The 20,548-nt window shown below is 39.0% G+C and overlaps 1 protein-coding gene across 1 annotated transcript; it reads left to right on the top strand.

Moving 5' to 3' along the window:
- The first annotated feature begins 832 nt into the window (after nt 1-832).
- Nucleotides 833-20,548, top strand: slc12a4 (solute carrier family 12 member 4). Its single transcript, XM_068310212.1, has 24 exons — nt 833-1,075; nt 9,536-9,630; nt 9,729-9,860; nt 10,202-10,348; nt 10,630-10,684; nt 10,842-10,972; nt 11,113-11,354; nt 11,671-11,885; nt 13,124-13,288; nt 13,678-13,776; nt 13,889-13,946; nt 14,025-14,199; nt 14,345-14,463; nt 14,961-15,059; nt 15,262-15,381; nt 15,516-15,620; nt 15,885-16,053; nt 16,695-16,890; nt 17,291-17,460; nt 17,665-17,796; nt 18,071-18,178; nt 18,310-18,497; nt 18,693-18,826; nt 18,947-20,548. The coding sequence occupies exons 1-24, from the start codon at nt 940-942 to the stop codon at nt 19,036-19,038; spliced, it is 3,282 nt and encodes a 1,093-aa protein (XP_068166313.1). The 5' UTR covers nt 833-939; the 3' UTR covers nt 19,039-20,548.

Here is a 20,548-nt window from a genome sequence, read left to right on the forward strand (position 1 = left end):
TTTATTTCATTGGGCCTGATTACCGAAAAATCAGCACCTCATTAATTTCACTTCCATTTAAGATTTAATGGTTTTACCTGTATTTCTGTAATGTTTTCAGGTATATTTACCCCAGCAGGATATTTTTTTCCTGGTCATCTTCAGCCACCAGTTTAAGAAACGTCATCTGTTCAGACAGAGCAGTAGTTGGACCCTTCATAAAGGTCTGTTGGAGAGACTTTGATATGCAGCTTTATGATTTGAGTGTTTTCTTTCAAAGAAAATGGTAAATTTTGCCTCTATGTGATATCACAACTGAGCCTTTTTTTTAATAACTTCAGCAGCTTTCAAATCAGAATTTCGCATTGCTGCAATCAATGATTTAACATACTGTAAGTTGTTTAGAGAACTTTCTTTCAAACTCTGACTGATGATATTGTCTGGGGTTGTAATATCATGCTAACTTGGTTTAACTGAACATAGGCGAGGATAATTTGCTGTTTCCATCCACTCTCTCCCATGGTATGCTCACTCATCACAGATGTCAGATTACTGCCACGTCGTATGTGTGCTTTGAGAAAATGCAAACACAGATTTCCTGTCTGGACCTTGGACAAACAGAGTTCACTCTGTTGCCTCTCAAAATGACATCGACAGCAGAAAGCTGTCACACCAAACTCCTCATGAGTCAGAAATGGCAGTACTGAAATCTTTTCTTGAAGCTGTGTTTCACAGGGGCGGTCGGTGTATTCATCTTCTAGACCTCTCTATACCCCTTCTATTCACACAAAAAGCCCACGAGGGGTTGGCCTCTGGGCGGGGAGTATGATAATACCTCCAAAGGAAGTGAGTGCAGTGTAGTGGAATGTAGTTGCCATTAGTGGGTGTTGAACTGAGGGTGGCTAACAGCTAGCCTGCTAAGTTGAGTCTGAGCTTGAGACAGAGAAGAGTGATGAAAACATGCCTCACTTCACAGTGGTGCCAGTGAAGGATCAAGCCCAGTCCAGCTACGACAGCTTAGAAGGTATTAACTGGGTGGATTACAGAGACACTGGACAGGACTGCCCTGGACATCAAGATACTGTCAGCTCGGATGGTAAGCATCACAACTTTTACTGAGCTCATTATGTCAGTTTGGAAACAGTGTATGGAAGTTAGAAAACATGTTGTAAAAGTGATAATTGATGAGCTAGACCACAGCATGTGAGAAGCCATATCCCGGGAGCTTTCTGAACAGCTGGTTGTGTGGTTACCATGGCAAATGTCCAGGGCCAAAAAACTGTTTTTTAGCAGGTGGGTCTGTTTTTTGACAGTTTACTTTGGGAAACGTTGTGCAAATAACTTATTTTCTTATCTTTGACTGGATTTTGCTTGTAGTCAATTAAAAAAAAAAAATCAGGGATGAGTATTAAAAGAATAAGAAATAGAGGAGTGAGTGTGATGTGGAAAGGCACAAATGGTGTGGAACTGAAGTGGGGTGGAGTGGGGGTTATACCATTGCACCAAAAAAAAAAAAAGCCTCAAGGGCTTCTAGACACAAAAGATGGAGCTCCCTTTGTACCAAAGGAGGATTACCTTTCACAGAGATTGGCTGCTCGACAACACAGGAGCAGCTTTCACTCCCCCTCTTTGCTCCTTCGCTTCGTCTCTCACTGTCACTCACTTGTTTCTCCACTGAATCAGTACAAAGAGAGGAGGACAGCCCCTGACTGGAGAGAAAATGAGGACACTGAGGGGTTTTTGGGGATGGTGTGTGAGAACAGTTGATTTGTCTTGGTTGGGGGAGCAAAACAACAGAAGGAATGGATTAAAAAACAGAAGAGAAAATGGGTGTGGCCATCAAATAAAGCACCCACACATTACAGAGGGCCACAGGGCTGGGTTGCGTGGAATAACCACACGCTGACGAGCCATCCATTTATATTACAGTGAACTTGGTTCTGTTACCTCCTCCTTGTAAATAACATCAAAGAGGATCATACAAACCTGTTGAATAAAATAAATAATTCCATTAAACACACTGAAAACAGTGTGTATAATGTCATGTAGGTAGGATGAGCCACAGAGATTGAGTTAACTAGCATTTAAAACATAATAAGGAGGAATATCAGAACCTGTTGACCTAGCCAGCTGTGACATTCATGCATTTCTGGAATGCATGGAAGTCACCATTTATAGCTATATGGCATTCTCAGGCAGCAGACATTTGAATAAACACACATACAAGTTTTCTACCACTGCAGGCTTGTACCATGCACCCATAGAAAAGTTATGATGTCAAGAAGGATAGAAAGCAGACATCCTAACAAACCCAGAATATAATGGGTGAGCGGTACATAGACATGTGGCTGTCTCCCTCCTAATCCCTTCTCTAATCAATCTCTGAAACTCTATAAACTTGACAGCTGCCACAATGACACTGGTAGGAATGTTTAGAAGGAAGAGAAGAAAATGGAAATGATTCTATGTTGAATGGTGAGATATGTGTGTGTACCAAGTGATGTCATCAATGGGAGTGGTGGGCTTGACTGTGTACATACTGTCAGCTACAGTGTGATGTTTGCAGTGTGGAGGATGTGACACAGTGCAGAGTCTGTTTCTGCCTGTGAGCTATACTCAGTTCAGTGACAGGTCTAACACTGTGTTCATTGTAAAGGCGCTTTACTCATGAGTGTGTGGAACCTGTGGAACCACCCTGATACAGCCAGAATGTATAAAGAACGTGTTTCAGGTTCTCTCTCTTCTCAAAGATGTCCTACAGTATGATATGAGAACCAAAACACATGTGTTCACTGTGGGTTTTAACATGCAATCTAATAACATTCGTTTCTTATTGGTCTTACTTATGAGTAAAACCCTTCTTACTGTCAAGCATGAATGAATACTCAGAGTGTGGCATAAATAGTTACTGTCAGCATGGCATGTGTGAATGATAGGAAGCTGAAAGTTGCATCTTTTCACAAGATCTAATATGAAAACCTAAAAATTTTGACTGGAAAAAATATGCATTTATAAATCAATGAAGCAGGTTTTTATAAATATAATGATCAGTATTTTACATGATTAAATCAACATTGAATTATTAATTTAGCCACTTGGTATCAGAGGTACATTCTATGAACACAAAAGTGACATATCACTTGTATGATCTTTTGAAGTGAGCGTATAGTGGAGTAGTTCACAACACAGTTCTTCTTATTTTCCTTTTGGCTTTTCCCTTCAGGGATCACCACAGCGAATCAGTTGCCTCCATCTAACCCTGTCTTCTACATCCACTCTCTCACACCAACTACCTTCATGTCCTCCTTCACTACATCCATAAACCTCCTCTTTGGTCTTCCTCTAGGCCTCCTGCCTGGCAGGTCAAAACTCAGCATCCTTCTACCAATACATACACTATCTCTCCTCTGGACATGTCCAAACCATCTCAGTCTGGCCTCTCTGACTTTATCTCCAGAACCTCTAACATGTGCTGTCCCTCTGATGTACTCATTCCTGATCCTATCCATCCTGGTCACTCCCAGAGAGAACCTCAGCATCTTCATCTCTGCCACCTCCAGCTCTGTCTCCTGTCTTTTCCTCAGTGACACTGTCTCTAGACCAAACAACATCGCTGGTCTCACCACAGTTTTGTACACCTTTCCTTTCATTTTAGCTGAAACTCTTCTATCAGACATCACACCTGACACTTTTCTCCACCCGTTCAATCCAGCCTGTACACACATTTTAGGGTCAACAGTCCATTGCTCTGGACTGTACTCTTTCCATCTTCCCATCACACTACTGGCACCTGTCAATACACTTCCATCCCTGTCCTTAATCACCCTAACCTGCTGCACGTCCTTCCCATCTGTGTCTCTCTCTGTCTTGCTAACCTGTATAGATCAGTCTCTCCCTCCTTACTGTCCAACCTAGCATACAAGCCATCATAAACCCCTTGTTTGGCATTTGCTACCTCTACTTTCACCTTACACTGCATCTCCTGCATCATCCTATGCTGTTTGGCTACACACTCACCTACCACTACTTTGCAGTCACTGATTTCCTTTAGATTACACCGTCTACACAAGATGTAGTCTACCTGTGTGCTCCTACCTCCGCTCTTATAGGTCACCCTATATTCCTGCCTGTTCTGGAAGAAAGTATTCACTATAGCCATTTCCATCGTTTTTGCAAAGTCAACTACCATCTGTCCTTCTGCGTTCCTCTCCTGGATACCAATTCACAACACAGTTGATCAATTGTAAATTGATCAAAGGGGCGTCTCAATGTTTAATCGAAAAAAAACAAACCAAAAACTTGGAAGTAGTTTTGGGTAAACAATATTATTATATTCTAAAACAATATTTTGTCTTGATCTAGATATTTGCTTCAGACTTGGAAGATGCTGAGAATTTTCTTTAATGATCGAATAATTTATAGGATTTTAGCACGTGTTCCCGCTTTAATTTCAGAGAGCAGGTTGACCTGTTTTTGCTTTTCTCTGGTATGCCAGTCAGAGATAAGGACACTGTTCAGTAGCAGAAATGTGAAGCTGAAGTTGAGTTAGGCCAAAGTCAGAAAACACTATCCTGAATATAACAGAATTACATGGGAAAGGTCTGTCACTCAGGGTGTATAAGTGACCAGTGCGTAAATTCACCGCTTTGCTGACCTGCTGTGTGAACACATACAACTCGGACTTTAAAGCAGATCAAACTATTGCATTTATTAGTGAATTTGTGTTTACAGTGGCATATACATACTTGTTTGGTATTGTGTGTGTACATCATGTGTAAATAAACAAGGCAGACTTTACAGCCAACATAGCAAGTATTTGTGTGTGTGTGTGTGTGTGTGTGTGTGTGTGTGTGTGTGTGTGTGTGTGAGTGTATGTATGTTTTAAATTTCATTAAGAGCATGCAACTACAGTATTTTCCGCATTAAAAGGCACACTTAATAGCCTTTAATTTTCTTAAAACTGACAGTGCGCCTTATAATCCAGTGTGCCTAATATATGAAAAAACATTTTAAAATAGGCCATTCATTGAAGGTGCGCCTTATAGTCCAGTGCACCTTATAGTCCAGTGCACCTTATAGTCCAGTGCGCCTTACAGTGCAGAAAATACTGTATTTTTCCATAATACCCATTCTCTACACTCTCCATCCTGCTACACTGATCACACTATGTTTGGCCATTAGTTCTTGACCAGCTGAAGAATGGAAGAATGAATTCAGATAATCTGCTTCATTCTTGAAATTAATGGCATGATGCACCTTTTCCCATCCTGTACCCCCCGAGGCACTCAAACGGAGCCGTTGTCTTTTTCATCAGAGCAAACATAATTTGGTGTATAACTCTGCAGGCTTGCATTCCTCTGCTGAGTTCAGCTGTGGCTCTGCAACAATCACAACCTTAAAAGTTGACTTTGGCCTATTGCAACAGTAGGATGATTTTGCCTCATGTTGCATTCTGGTGAAATGAAGTTAAACCATACAACTCTGTATAAGAGAAAAATATATTATTTTTACTGCAAGACAACATGTGTGTCTATTGTGTATTATTTTTCTTGAACAGGTTGGCATTCATTAAAACGGAGCATTTTGATAACCTTAATGTCAGTTTGCTCTAAAGAGGAGTTCTATTATTTATGACAAATGGGCTTCCAAGCCTAACATTATTCTGTCTCCATAGACACACACACACACACACACACACACACACACACACACACACACACACACACACACACACACACACACACACACACACACACACACACACACACACACACACACACACACACACACACCAAAGATAAATAATTCCAGCTGGGAGTGCACAAATACAAAATGACCAAACTCAGCTTCTGTTTTGTTCCATACTCATATAAGCTTCTGCTTGTGAGTCATGGAAATTAGGTTTGAGATCATGTGGCTTGAACTGGACTTGTTTCAACACAGCGAACATAAAATGGGCCACATTTTTCCAGTGGTAGTATTGGTTTGATTTTTACTGGATTCTCATGCAAACAGACAAAAGAGCAGCTCTGACGTTGGGGGAATTGTTTTACAAGCCAGAAAACGAGAGGTGACCTGAATTCAGTTGACCATAGAGGACAGCGTGTGCTTTAACTAGCTGAACTGCTGCATGGGATATTTACATGTGATGTCCCTCACACAAACACCAGCTCTAAACACAGAGTCCGTTGAAACTGTTGCCAAATAATCCAGAATGGGCTAAACTGAGTGACTTTCTCTTCATGGTAATTCTTAAAGGTCTCATCTTATACTTATTTTAATTCATGTTGTGCAGCAGCCAGCTGACCAACTACACTATTTCTGAAATGTCTTGCCCTAAACTGATTCGTGGTCCTCAATATCTTTGATTGAATATTGATAAAATCACTTCCAGTCCGGATGCTTCGTTTAAAAAGGGTGGGGCTCTGAGCTCCCTCTGTCAGACCCCCCCCCCACCACCACCACCCGCACCCCGCGTTCATGTGGTGCTGTTTACATGACTACTTAGCCAAATGCTAGCTGACTTTAACAGCTTGTGAGAAACTTTCAATTGTAAATTAAATGAATCTTATCTTTGCAAAATTGTTTGTTTTCCTCAGAAATAATGGACTTTGTTAGTTCACCTATATAGCGTATTTTCTGGGAATTGATTTAAGTGAAAAGCAAATAATTCCTGGACATTCTGGGTAAGTTTGAAGTTTGTCACAACATTTGCTTCTGGCCTCTCTTCTTGCACTAAAGCTACATCAATGCTGCCCCTGCGGATGTTAAACATTATAATCCGGTTTATCATCTGGTTTATTTCAATTATTAATCAGTGGACAGCTTACATAATATTAAAGCAATATAATCTGGAGGTCTACACATGAGAACTGCAGCATCGCAAAAACAATTGCACAAACAATTGCATTACAAAAAGAAGTGATGCCTCCAACAATAAATGCAGATCTGTGTGCTCTTTCTAAGTTGTGAGTTATTTTGGTGGGAAACAGGTGACATGTTGGTACACGCTGCTTTGCTGCTCTGTTCACACAGCAGGACCCTTGTGTGCCTTCATAACAAACTAATTAATCTTTAATCTTTGCAATTAGACATTTAGTGTCAGATATTTAATAGGAGACACCTGCTGTTCCGTCAGCACCACCGCTAAGTGACTGTTAGTGTGTTGGAAACTGTTTGTGCATTAAAGTTATAATAGTTATGTGGAATGCAGAGGTTACAATGGTGCTGAGTTAAGAGTTACCATCTGGAATTATTTGACTTGCTGTATGGGTAATTGTCTATACCAGCAATTGTGACTCACCTTTAGTCAATGCCAAATGGTAAATATTGCCAAAGCCTTATCTAATTTTTTGGGGATCTTTGAAAGTCTGAAGTATTAACCTTGGAAAAAAACTAAAAACTACTATTACAAAAAGTACAATTATTATACTGTATTTCTATCAGAAACTCACTGACTTCTGCTCACATTCTGTGTTTCACTTTGACCTCACAAAACTGATTACAAGTCAGTCTTAAGGTTCAGTCGGCCTGAGGGTCTGAGAGTGAGGCAACTGCAAGTTGTTTCAAGTTATCGTCACCAAAATCCTGACTTTGGAAACAAACACATGACAAAAGACAAAAAAAATAACCAGTTGTAACATGTTTTCACTTTGTCTATAACTCCTACATAGGCCTGTGCGTGAGAGAGAGAGAGAGAGAGTTTGAGAATGTTTTAGCTCTGCCTATTTCCCACTTTCTGCTCAAAGGAACTCATCATTAAAGTGAAATACTATTGAAAAATGTTTTCTTTCCAGTTGATTGAGTGTGGGAGTGGCAGAAGGACATCTTCCACCCATGTTGTGATTATAACCTTTTTTCTTTTTTTAAAAGACATTCTTACAATATAATATTTGGACTTCTTTGGTAAATTATCTACCAATAGTTCTATAAAAACAAACATTAATCATATACTGTGTCTCTGTTGCTTTCAATTTGAATTAAGTCAATACATATTTGCATTTAATGTTATATATATATATTTATGGCTGTGTTCTAAAACCAATATAATGCTGTAGGTCAAAGAAATTCACAAAAATCTGTTTAAAAAATAAGAAAATCATAGAAAGGTAATTTAATTCAATGAAAGTAAGATGTCACTAGATGGCAGTGTTGACAAGGTATTCACCTGTGGTTTACACGAATCACTGAGGACCAGGAATAATTTGCTGTTTATAATTACATCATGTATTTTACTGTCATTTCATACCTTGGGAATTTTGCTATAGTCTTTGCTTTAATGGAAAAATTCAATGAATGAATGTGTCGCAACAATATGGATAAGTTAGAGGTATTATTTTGCTTTTTGATACACTCACGGAATATGAGTTAAGTTGTGCAAAACATAGTGTTCTACAATGAACATCAGTGACTGTGTTAGAGTCAGTACATTTAGTAGTCTCTCTATCCTCAACTATTCACCTCTTGCACCCCTCTCCCCACACATATACACACACACACACCTACGTACACCTACACAGACACACAGACACACAGACACACAGACACACAGACACAGACACACACACACACACAGACACACACACACACACACACACACACACACACACACAAACACCAACTGTGTTTTACATCAGACCCCTGAATGAGTTGTCACCCAGGATGACCGGGCGTCCTGATAGCAATCGACCTCTAAACTAGAGCACAGAGTACTCTGTTGCTGTCTGCACATAGCACACAGCTATGCTTACCCACAGGGATACAAGCTGCACTGGGACACTGAACACAGGTAGGAATGAAGTTTGCACTGCTTTGTGTGCAAAAAATGCCCCAAGTACTTCTCTTATCTCTGCATGGGTCTTGTCTTCAAAAGAAGAAGTTAATGAGAATAAAATCAAATTATACACTTGTTTACCACCTGGATCTTGCTTCGTTGGTCTGCACTGCTCTCGGCTTTTCTTTGCAGTTACTCTACATGAATTTTACTTTTAAAGTTCTTCTTTAAGGGTCTTGGATTTTAGAAAAGCTTGAACTATATCAAGTGCACCAATTGAATTTTAAAAAGTTGTATTTTTTAAACTAATTTTTAATTATTAATAATCAATTTTAATAATATTTGTTTCTCAAATTGTATGTATTTGCTCTTGTACTTTAGAGATGAAATTTAATTCTTATTCTAAAGCTGATCAGAAGTTATTTTTATTCATTTTCATGATTACCTTAATAATTTTAATTTACATTTACTCTACTACAACACATTTGTCAATTCTAAAAATTATTGAGAGTATGTTGAACTGTATCTTTGAAATATCTTATTTTTTATGACATTAAAGCAGCTGTCAGTGGCTCACAGACACATTCTTCTGAAACACATGTTGATGCACTGATGTTATAATTGTAGTTAATGTTTCACCATAAAGCCTAAAACATTTTTAAGAACTAGCATAAAAATGTGAATCTATTTAGGCAGCATAGGTCATATTGATGGCTTTGCAAAAAAAGTGATGTTGCTTTCATTGATAACATGGTAATATGAGTTGGTCTATCTCTCTAATAGGACACGGAAATCATAAAGAAGACAGTCCCTTTCTTACGACTGATGGTGCAGGCAAGAAGAATGACTTCTATGACAGAAACCTGGCTTTGTTTGAGGTCTGTTTTGTTTTTATACTGTGTAGATGATACACTTAAAACCACTCATACATTTAACTATCTATACTTCTTAACTTCTTTTCTATTTCTCCACTCAGGAAGAGCTGGACATACGTCCAAAGGTTTCCTCTTTGCTCAGTCGTTTGGTCAGTTACACCAACATTACCCAGGGAGCAAAGGAGCACGAGGAAGAGGAGAGCGCTCGTGCTTCGTGTAGGAAGGCCCCCAAGGTCAGAAGTTTGGGGCACGTTGGAGAAACACTGACTCTCTGTTTTCACCACACGTAGGCTCGGTCATTTGAAGTTTAGAAACCCTATACTCTACTTTTGGCTATCTTTCTACTTTGTTATCCACAATCTGGGTTGGTATTAAGACTTGATGATTGATTGCTTCATGCCTTTGTGGACTTGCAGTCAGACTGTGGATTTGCAAGACCTGGATACATTAGAGAGCTGATAACATGATTGAATGACCTCTAAAACTACATAAATCAATGTTAATGATCGGCACACTTGTTTCCTGACAACTCTCTCTCTCTTCCTCCCTTTCTCTCCCTTTTTCAATGCATCAGTCTCCAAACATGGGAACTCTGATGGGAGTATATTTGCCATGCCTCCAAAATATTTTTGGTGTCATCCTTTTCCTCCGACTGACATGGATTGTTGGGATGGCCGGCATCATGCAATCACTCCTGATTGTCCTCATGTGCTGCTCTTGTGTTAGTTTACATACTCATACATACACAATACTGTACTTGACGCATACCAGTCACTACACTAGGATGATTGTGACACTAATGGGTCAGATTAAATTGCTAAAGCAGTCCATCAGATTGTCTCTTACATATTGTGCTTGTCATTCTCACATGATAACTAGTGTTATTTTGTACTCCTCTGGCTCTCTTAGAAGTCAATTTTTATCAACAGATATTTTTATGAATCAAAAGATACCGATACTTACTGTACAGTATGTATATCACATTTTCCATGTCCTCCGCAGACAATGCTCACAGCCATATCAATGAGTGCCATTGCGACTAATGGTGTTGTTCCAGGTAATAGCTTATTATTATTATATTTTTATAATACAATTGAAATTATTAATATAGTTATTTATATTATATTATTATTATTATGTGTAAAAAAATTTTTCTTATTAACAAATACTTTTACTATGTATATTGTATTTATTTACATGTTTTCTTATTGTAGCGGGAGGATCATATTTCATGATCTCTCGCTCCCTTGGTCCAGAGTTTGGAGGGGCTGTTGGGCTGTGCTTCTACTTAGGCACAACATTTGCCTCTGCCATGTACATACTGGGTGCCATTGAAATCTTCTTGGTCAGTTTTCTCAAATATATTTTTCTGCTGTGATATTCTAGATGATATATCTAGGCTAAGATGTATCCCTAAACATGATGTAGTAACCATGCAGTTTTTATGTACCGTATATTCACTAACTGTAATGTATTTCTCCTTAGAAATATCTGGTCACCCAGGCAGCCATCTTCCACGCCACAGACCCTTCTGGGAGTGACAGTGCCTTGCTTAACAATATGCGCGTTTATGGCACTATCTGCCTCAGCTTGATGGCTGTGGTGGTTTTTGTAGGAGTGAAATATGTCAACAAGCTGGCATCTCTTTTCCTTGCCTGTGTCATTATCTCAATTGTCTCCATCTATGCTGGGGCAATCAAATCCATGACACATCCACCAGAATTTCCGTAAGTTTGCAGAACATATTCCCTGTAATAGGATGTTAGAATGTATTTCGGCATGAGGTAGTGTGAATTATTGGGCCCTTCATGTAGAGTGCATGTTTTTATGACACTACTCACTTGTATTATGAATTTTCAGTGCAATGATTTTCTCTTTTGAAGCCTATAGTTCATCCTATTCCCATGAATGTCTGGAAATAGGACTGCATTTATTTTCTTTTATTGGATAATAAAGAAACGGTGTATGATTTTATCAGTGTCAAGATGGTTAGCAGTGGAAATGATGGTTAACATTTGGCTTTCATCTCTGTTACTAATATAGGATCTGTATGCTGGGAAACAGGACTTTGGTGAGAGATCGGTTTGATGTGTGCTCCAAGACTGTGACAATGGGAAACCGCACAATGCCCAGTCAGCTCTGGGACAAGTTCTGTGTGCAGGGGAACATGAGCAGCCCTCAGTGTGATGATTACTTCATCCAAAACAACGTAACAGAAATACAAGGCATCCCTGGACTGGGCAGTGGCATTGTAAGAGGTAATTTTTCAGTAATCAATTGAAATGCTGTTGTGCTTAAATATCCATGTATGAATAACGTAATTGCATCACATAGCTATAAGGGATAGTACACTGTACGTAACCAGTTGAAGGTGAGTGTGTATTTTGGCAAAAATGCACACTCACGGTGGCCCGTCAGGGACAGGAAGCCTTCTCTGCTGCTATATATATATATATTATGCGCACTGGGTTATCCAATCAGAATTCAGCTAGCTTGTGTTGCCAGGTTGAATCAAATCTGTCCAGGGCCTTCAAAATATAGAATGCAGGCGTCCCTGCACTGTGAGAAAATGGGCAAATATAGTTAATAGACAGATACGACAGCAAATTAGATCATGAGTTAGCCTTCTAGCTGGCTCTACGTTGTTCTGACATGTATGTGTCCTGTGATTGGATAGTTACTCTGAGAAGTCAACGCTATGAAGATGCCGTGCAGAAGCTATGTAGATGCTATGCAGACGCACATTTGTAGAGAAGCTCTTCTGAGATAAGGTCGTCTGATCCCTGAACTAGCCATTTTGTTGCTGGATTTGTTGCTTGAATTAAAACGCGCAGATAAACTGTACAACTAAGTCATGGAAGTGTTCTCAAGGAAAGGAAAGAGAAATGATTTTGTGTTCAAATAAGCCGTTTGAGCAGCTCCTTTGGTGAGTACAAGCATTTCATTCGTGTAATTTTTCATATTTTTCATACTTGTTTCATTTTAATGCCGTGACTGCTGGAAAATAACGCGTTTTACACATGATAGAGGTGATGCTACATCTAGTAGTGTATTAGGGTTTTTTGTTTCTCTAGCTATGGTGTCATAAATGATGGTTGGTTTTGTTCTTTGACGTAGTTGAGTGACATCTAAAAAAGGTGTGGCCATGGATTTTTCTCTGTGAGTGACAATAAAAGGAGGAGGGTTGACGCCTCTTTAGAAGCTATGGTTTCTGTCCCATTTTAGAGAAGTTATAAACGCTTCAGTCCTGAACGCTACATTAGTGGCAGCGGTGGGAGCCGCTTACAGTATTATGGGATGTATTTATGCAAGTTTGACTAAGTAGAACATCACTGAAGGCCTAGTTGTTAACATGGATATAAGATTTTAAGAACAAATGTTTTACAAATGTTTCGTAAGCAATATTATTTTCAATAATTTTATTATTCAGGTGTAAAGACACTTGCTTCAGACCCAATATTCCTTCTATTTGACATAAGTTCTTGTCTGTTTTTAGAAAACATGTGGAGCGACTACCTGCAAAAGGGGGAGATCTTAGAAAAACCTGGGATAACATCAGTGGATGTCCATGGGGCTGTGGAGAGCTATGGCATGTATGTGTCTGCAGACATTGCTACGTCCTTCACACTGCTGGTGGGGATCTTCTTCCCATCTGCCACAGGTATGAAGATGTTTTATATTATTATATATTGCATACAATTTATATATATATATATATATATATATATATATATATATATATATATATAAACAGTTGTTCATTGTTGTCATAGCACACAACTTATTATAAGTACTTCTGTGAAACCTGCAAATCAGCAAATTATAATATTCTGATAGCTGGTATTATTAAGACCTGGTGTTAGATGCAATATCAAGCCAATAAATTAAAAAAAAAAACCCCAATCTTTAGACCGTTATTGTGTTGTTGTACTTCCCCATGTTGCAGATGCAGCAACATGGGGAAGCTACAAACCTCCCTCTGCTCCGACAACGAGGGGGAGTAAGTTCAACAGTTCCCATGCTTTAATACGTAATCCTTTTTGCTTCTAGGTATCATGGCTGGCTCCAATAGATCTGGTGATCTCCGTGATGCTCAGAAGTCCATCCCTGTGGGAACCATTTTGGCCATTACAACTACTTCTCTTGTTTGTATCCTTAATTTAGCATCTATTTTCAACAAATCTAGAAGTTGTGTTTCTTTGAAAAAAATTGAAAAGCTGATGTAAATATGTTACCTTGATCTCCTTTACCTTATATTCAGATATAAGTTCTGTGGTTCTGTTTGGTTCTTGCATTGAAGGAGTAGTCCTGAGAGACAAGTAGGTTCATTTGTGTCCCCTATTTTAAGTTGGTACAATTTTGAAACGGTAAAAGTAAAGGTTTGTACTTCCTTGCAGGTTTGGGGATGCTGTTAGGAAAAATTTGGTTGTTGGAACACTCTCCTGGCCATCTCCGTGGGTCATTGTCATTGGTTCCTTCTTTTCTACAATTGGTGCAGGCCTCCAGTCCCTCACGGGGGCTCCTCGACTTCTTCAGGCCATTGCCAAGGACAACATCATCCCGTTCCTCAGGGTGAGACATTTCACACCACTGATGACACATTGTACTGCCCCATTTGTCTCATGAAATGGACATGACAGAAATTGTTCATATTTTCTTGAAAGACAAACAGTAGAAATGTGGACTGACATGCAGGATGATTTAAAACATTTTGCAGGTTTTTGGTCACGGGAAGACCAATGGAGAGCCTACATGGGCACTGCTTCTGACGGGGCTCATAGCTGAGTTGGGAATACTTATTGCATCACTGGATATGGTGGCACCAATTCTTTCCATGTAAGTACATATGCTAGGAATACGATGAGTACACTAAGTGCATACTACACATTCATTCTTTCATTCATCGTCAAATGCCCATTATGTCCACCGTCGCAGGAGCTGGAGCCCATCCCAGTTGACTGGGGTTGTGAGGCAGGCTACACTCTGGGCACGACACCAGTGCATCACAAAACCATACATTAACAGACACGCACGCACACACTCACACCAACGGGCAATTTGGTAACATCAATTCACCTAACCTGCGTGTTTTTGGAGATGGGAGGAAGTTGAAGAACCTGGAGAGAACCCATTCAGACATGGGAATAACATGCAAACCGCCTTGCTCTGCAGCGACAGCGCTACCCACTCTGTCACCGTGCCACCCATACTGCACATATGGAAACTAATTTGTACTGGACATTTTATGTACAATGATACCTTAGTCCGTTGTTGATGACATTACAATTAATGTGAAACATTAAAACGCTGTATTTTTTTTATTTATTTAACAGGTTCTTCTTGATGTGCTATCTCTTTGTGAACTTAGCCTGTGCAGTACAGACTCTTTTACGTACACCAAACTGGAGGCCACGGTTTAAATATTACCACTGGTGAGTCAAGTTTTGTCACCACCATAATTTTTAGAGGGGCTAGAGCTCACAGCTCTATAACTTATACATTGCAAAAACAACACTGTAATATGCAACAATTGTCCTCATAAAATAACAATGCATGCAATGTAGATACATAAATACTATTACTATGCTTGGTATATGCAAAAGTAACTTCAGGTTCCATGAATTGCATTCACAGGGCTCTGTCCTTCCTTGGCATGAGCATGTGTCTGGCTCTAATGTTCATCTCCTCATGGTATTATGCTATTGTGGCCATTGGAATTGCTGGGATGATCTACAAGTACATTGAGTACCAGGGGTATGTCTCTAAATGGCACTTAGGTTTCTTAATATCATGGTTGCAGTCTTTGTGAATGTCTGACTTATATGTATTCTAAGTGCCAGTGGACTGTTTAACTTGTCATCTCTTATATTGTTCCTTTGTATAAAAAGAGCAGAGAAAGAGTGGGGAGATGGCATAAGGGGATTGTCACTTAGTGCTGCACGTTATGCCTTGTTACGACTGGAGGTGGGACCCCCGCACACTAAGAACTGGAGGTACAGCTACACCCAAAGGGGATCACTGAGGACTACATTTCACATTTGCATTGATTGGTTCAAGCCATTCTTTTGTCTTGTGTCAATCACAGAATCTGTGTTTGAAAATGCTATGCTGTGCGTTTCATCAAAATCCAAACTAATGGCTTGAACCATTCAGTCAGTCTTGCTTTTAAAAGAAGCTTTCTCAAATCCATGCAATGAAAATATGATTTTTACAAAAAAAGACATAACATTGATTTTCTCCAACACTGTTGACTACAGACCTCAGCTGCTGGTGCTGCTGAAGCTGGATGAGGACTTGCACGTAAAATATCCTCGAATGCTCACTTTTGCCTCACAGCTGAAGGCAGGAAAGGGTCTAACTATTGTAGGATCGGTTATTCAGGGCAACTTCCTAGACAGCTACGGGGAACTGCAGGCGGCTGAACAGGTAACTGCAGGTGATTCTAGATCATTTTAATGCTCTGTATAATTCCCTGTTGTCTGTACCATATTCATTTGCTCCATTGTTTTCCTCAGTTGCAAATTTTACATATTTAAATTTTCATATTTATGTGTCATTTCAATTAAAAGGAAAGGTTGTAAACAGATTGCTTGTCCTACAATATGGTACCAATGAGTCATTTCACATGAAATAAGGCACTGGAGTAGGAACTTTGTGAAGCAAGGTTTGTTGTAGTTTATGAGACAGTAACTGAAATGTAATGTTTTTGCACTGCACCCAGTAAAAGGAGTTTCCTTTACATATTGTGCAGTGAGGCGGAGAAGATAACCATTATCGTTTAATTTAATTAATTTTAAACCATAATGTATTTATACTTGTATTTAAGGGCAGCAGTAGCTCAGGGCACCAAGTCTTAAACTGGGGCCCAGTGCCTGTATGGTATTATATATAAATCCGTGTGTGTGTGTGTGTGTGTGTGTGTATGTGTGTGTGCGCGCAAATATTTGGAAAGGGAAAAAAAAGTCATTTCCCCACGGGATTATAAAAGGATTAATTTATTATATGTGTATTATATGTTTTTTGTCATCATTGACTAAAAGTTCTGTGTCCTTAACTATCTCTGACAGACCATTAAAAATATGATGGAGATTGAGCGAGTCAAGGGTTTCTGCCAGGTCGTGGTGGCAACTAAAGTGCGGGAGGGTGTTGTCCATCTCATTCAGTCTTGTGGTCTGGGAGGCATGAAACACAACACTGTGGTGATGGGATGGCCATATGGATGGAGACAGAGCGAGGACCCTCGTGCCTGGAAGACCTTCATAAGTAAGCGTTGCACTGAAATGTTGCTCATGCACCATTACAAGCAAAACATTCATTTAACATTATACAAGAGAATGACCTCCCCTATTAAATGACTGCCATCATAAGTCAACATTCATCAAGCACTGTTTACCCGCATAAATACACAATTTTCACACTTGAATACTCATGTGCTAAACAAGCTGTTATGAGCTTGTTGTTCCAGCAACAGTGACCCCTGAAAATGTTCATAAGGGCGTATTTTAACAGATGAGATACAGTATACATTTGCCGCTAAATCTCACCTAGCTTATTCAGAATGTCAAATGCTGCTATATTTATATATTATATCAATTTATATATTTATGAAGTACTTACGTGATGCAGGTAATATCCATGCCTCCATGATTTCATCTCTACTCAGACACAGTCCGCTGCACCACGGCTGCCCATCTGGCCCTGATGGTGCCCAAAAATGTGTCCTTCTACCCCAGCAACCATGAACGCTTCACAGATGGTAACATCGATGTGTGGTGGATTGTTCATGACGGAGGGATGTTAATGCTGTTGCCTTTCCTTCTCAAACAGCACAAAGTGAGAACATGCAGATCTCTGTGCGTCAGTGCAGAAAATAGATTTATGTATTTGTCTAAAATTATATTGTTACTAAAATTGAAATTAAAAGTATATACATCTTAGCAATACTTTCAAGTATTTTCAAGTTGTATCAGTACATGTATTTACATCCTTTCAAATGTGTTAAACTCATCATAATGCATGGTTATATTTGCACTGTAGGTTTGGAGGAAATGCAAAATGCGCATCTTCACTGTAGCACAGATGGACGATAACAGTATTCAAATGAAAAAAGACCTGGCTACTTTTCTTTACCAGCTGAGAATAGAGGCTGAGGTGGAGGTGGTGGAAATGGTGAGGATTCATGTCACAGAGCTACTAATCAAAGTATTGAAAAATAATTCCAATACCCATTTTGTGATTAAGAAACAGGAATGTGACTAGTAATAGCTTGCAGGTGAAAACAGATGTCTGTTATAAAATATTGCACAATTTCTGTTTATGTCAACATGTTATTAACAAGTTGGTTTAAAAGAAAAGTATTAAGTAGAAAAAGAAACTTACCTTAATGAGGTACTGGTCACCCTCTCCGTCTTCAGTTTCTAAGAATACAATGCTTGTATTTCAGCATGACAGCGACATCTCAGCATACACCTACGAGCGAACGTTAATGATGGAGCAAAGGTCCCAGATGTTGAGACAAATGAGGCTGTCCAGCACAGAAAGACAAAGAGAGGTAAGCATTTTATCATGTGAAAAATTATAAAAAAAATTATAATATGCATCGATGAATTACTGACAATCTTCAGAACTACTGTGGCATATACAGATAAATAGAGCTTTACAATATCCTCATGGCACTCACAGGCCCAGCTGGTTAAGGACAGACACTCATTGGTGCGTATGGGAAGTTTGTACTCAGACGAAGAGGAGGAGGTGGTGGAAACTCCTCCAGAGACGGTTCACATGACGTGGACTAAAGAGAAGTGTGAGGCTGAGAAGAGGAAAAAGATGAATGCACCCGAAACCTTCAGAGAACTCATGAGCCTCAAACCGTAAGTCAGATAACGTTCCATTCAGTGTGTTGTTTACCTCTTGCCATTTAGAGGTAAAAAGTACACATCATCACCTCTCACTTTATTTTCCCTTTTCATTTATGCATACGTTTTAGTTTAATGTAGTATAATCTCAGGTGAGTGCTTATTAACATATATACAGTACATTTTACATGAGGTCTTGCTTCCCTCCAGGGATCAGTCCAATGTGCGACGAATGCATACAGCAGTGAAGCTGAATGAGGTTATAGTCAACAGATCCCATGATGCTCGGTTAGTGCTGCTCAACATGCCGGGACCGCCACGAAATGCTGAAGGAGATGAGAACTGTATCCTTTGCCAGTTTTATCAAAGAGAGGGTTGCTTATGTAATTGTAAAAAACGATAACTTGCAGTACACTGTGTGAGTGGGGTATGTTTCCAGTCAGTTTCTTTAACGTGGGTCACAGATATGGAGTTTCTGGAGGTGCTGACTGAAGGCTTAGAAAGAGTGATGCTGGTTAGAGGAGGAGGGCGGGAGGTCATCACCATCTACTCATGACCATCAGAGGGTATTTCAGCCCAGACATAAGGGAGCTCCTGCCCTGCTGCCAGAGAGTTCTGCGTAGAAGCACAACTTTAATGCTTTTATTGTGAAGTGCACATTTTGAGTATGAAAAAGGTTTATTCTATTCTTGTAGAATACTGAGATACATCAGTGTACGTATCCATCTACATCAGATAGTCTTCACAAGTTATATTTTTTTCTCTTTCGGAAATAATTGCGTCTGTATCAAGCACAAAGCTTAAATAAGTATTTTATTTAATCTATAGGTCACAAATACATATTCCTGTGTGCTAATAAACCAATATTTGGCTGTCAGTGCTATGCTGACTAGTACACAAGCCATTATCTATAAGTCTTTAGTGATCTGAAGGTTGCAGAGAGCTTGGGTGATCTGTGACTGTCTAACAAGAAGGGTACAACCTGTTTAGGTCTGGGACACATATAAACTGTTGTTATTGTCTGAAAAAGAAAAAAACAACACAAAAAAAACCCAAGACAATTATTTTGTTACAGCTCTTTATTATGGAAACACACTATTTACATTATTTATTTATTTATTATTTAAACATTTCCCACTGAGGTAAAAAGAAATTGATAAGTGACTGACTTTTGTTGTTCTGTATACAGTATATAGCAAATGATCCAGTTATAAATGTGGATCCCAGGTATCATAACACAAAAAGCTGTAATATATGATTTTTTTTTGTTGTTGTTAGTTCAGAGAGAAAAAAAAAATCTGGGAATTACTGATTGCTACTTTTGCATCTATGTAGCAAAAACTGAGAAGTTTCTATTCACAAAAAAGAAGTCCTAATTTAAAATACTTGTGCATTTAATGAAATTCAGGTTGATTTTTGATGCTATTTGTTGCCTGTTTTCCTGCACTAGCAGTATTTGCCTCCTGTAACTACCTTTCTATATCCTGCTGTCTAATATTAGGCGGACTGCCCTGGAGTCATATTGCCAAATCCTGTATACCTAATGTTTACCAAATATCTGATAGCCTGACTGAATTGTGTTTTTCAGAGCAACTGATTTTATTTATTTTCAATTTTTATTTTTTCCCATAGAAAACATCATTTCAGATCACCCAGTCAGTGTAGAGGCCAGCTGTTCATTTACCCATAGCTTAAACTTTTGTGAAAGCCTACAGTGTTTAAGGGGAATGCACCAGGACAGTTTGTAGTTAAAAATTACAATGTTAGGTTAATATAGTCTAACAATTGTGCCTTTATAATGACAGTATTTTATCATTTTTGAAATTTACAAAAGTATTGCACATGTGTATGAATTAATAAAATGTGAAAGCAACTTTGACGATAATAGAATCTCAGTTGTTATACGAACGATAGTTTTAACTAGATCTTGGTCTAGCCAATTATATGATTAAATTAAAATTAGAGGATGAAAAGGCACTTTCTGTTTTGCCAGAAAATAAAGTATGCACTGTTTTGTAAAGGTCTTATTATGCTGCATAAACATAAAAAAAGAGTTTGTTTGAAAA

This window comes from Antennarius striatus, chromosome 1, assembly GCF_040054535.1.
Source record: "Antennarius striatus isolate MH-2024 chromosome 1, ASM4005453v1, whole genome shotgun sequence".
Lineage (NCBI taxonomy): Eukaryota > Metazoa > Chordata > Actinopteri > Lophiiformes > Antennariidae > Antennarius > Antennarius striatus.

Excerpts from the sequence above, each read along its gene's own strand:
- slc12a4 (XM_068310212.1), top strand. The coding sequence starts at position 940 with ATGCCTCACTTCACAGTGGTGCCAGTGAAGGATCAAGCCCAGTCCAGC. Across the intron at positions 9,861-10,201 it reads CGTGTAGGAAGGCCCCCAAG|TCTCCAAACATGGGAACTCT; the intron begins GTCAGAAGTTTG and ends TCAATGCATCAG. Across the intron at positions 11,355-11,670 it reads ACACATCCACCAGAATTTCC|GATCTGTATGCTGGGAAACA; the intron begins GTAAGTTTGCAG and ends TTACTAATATAG.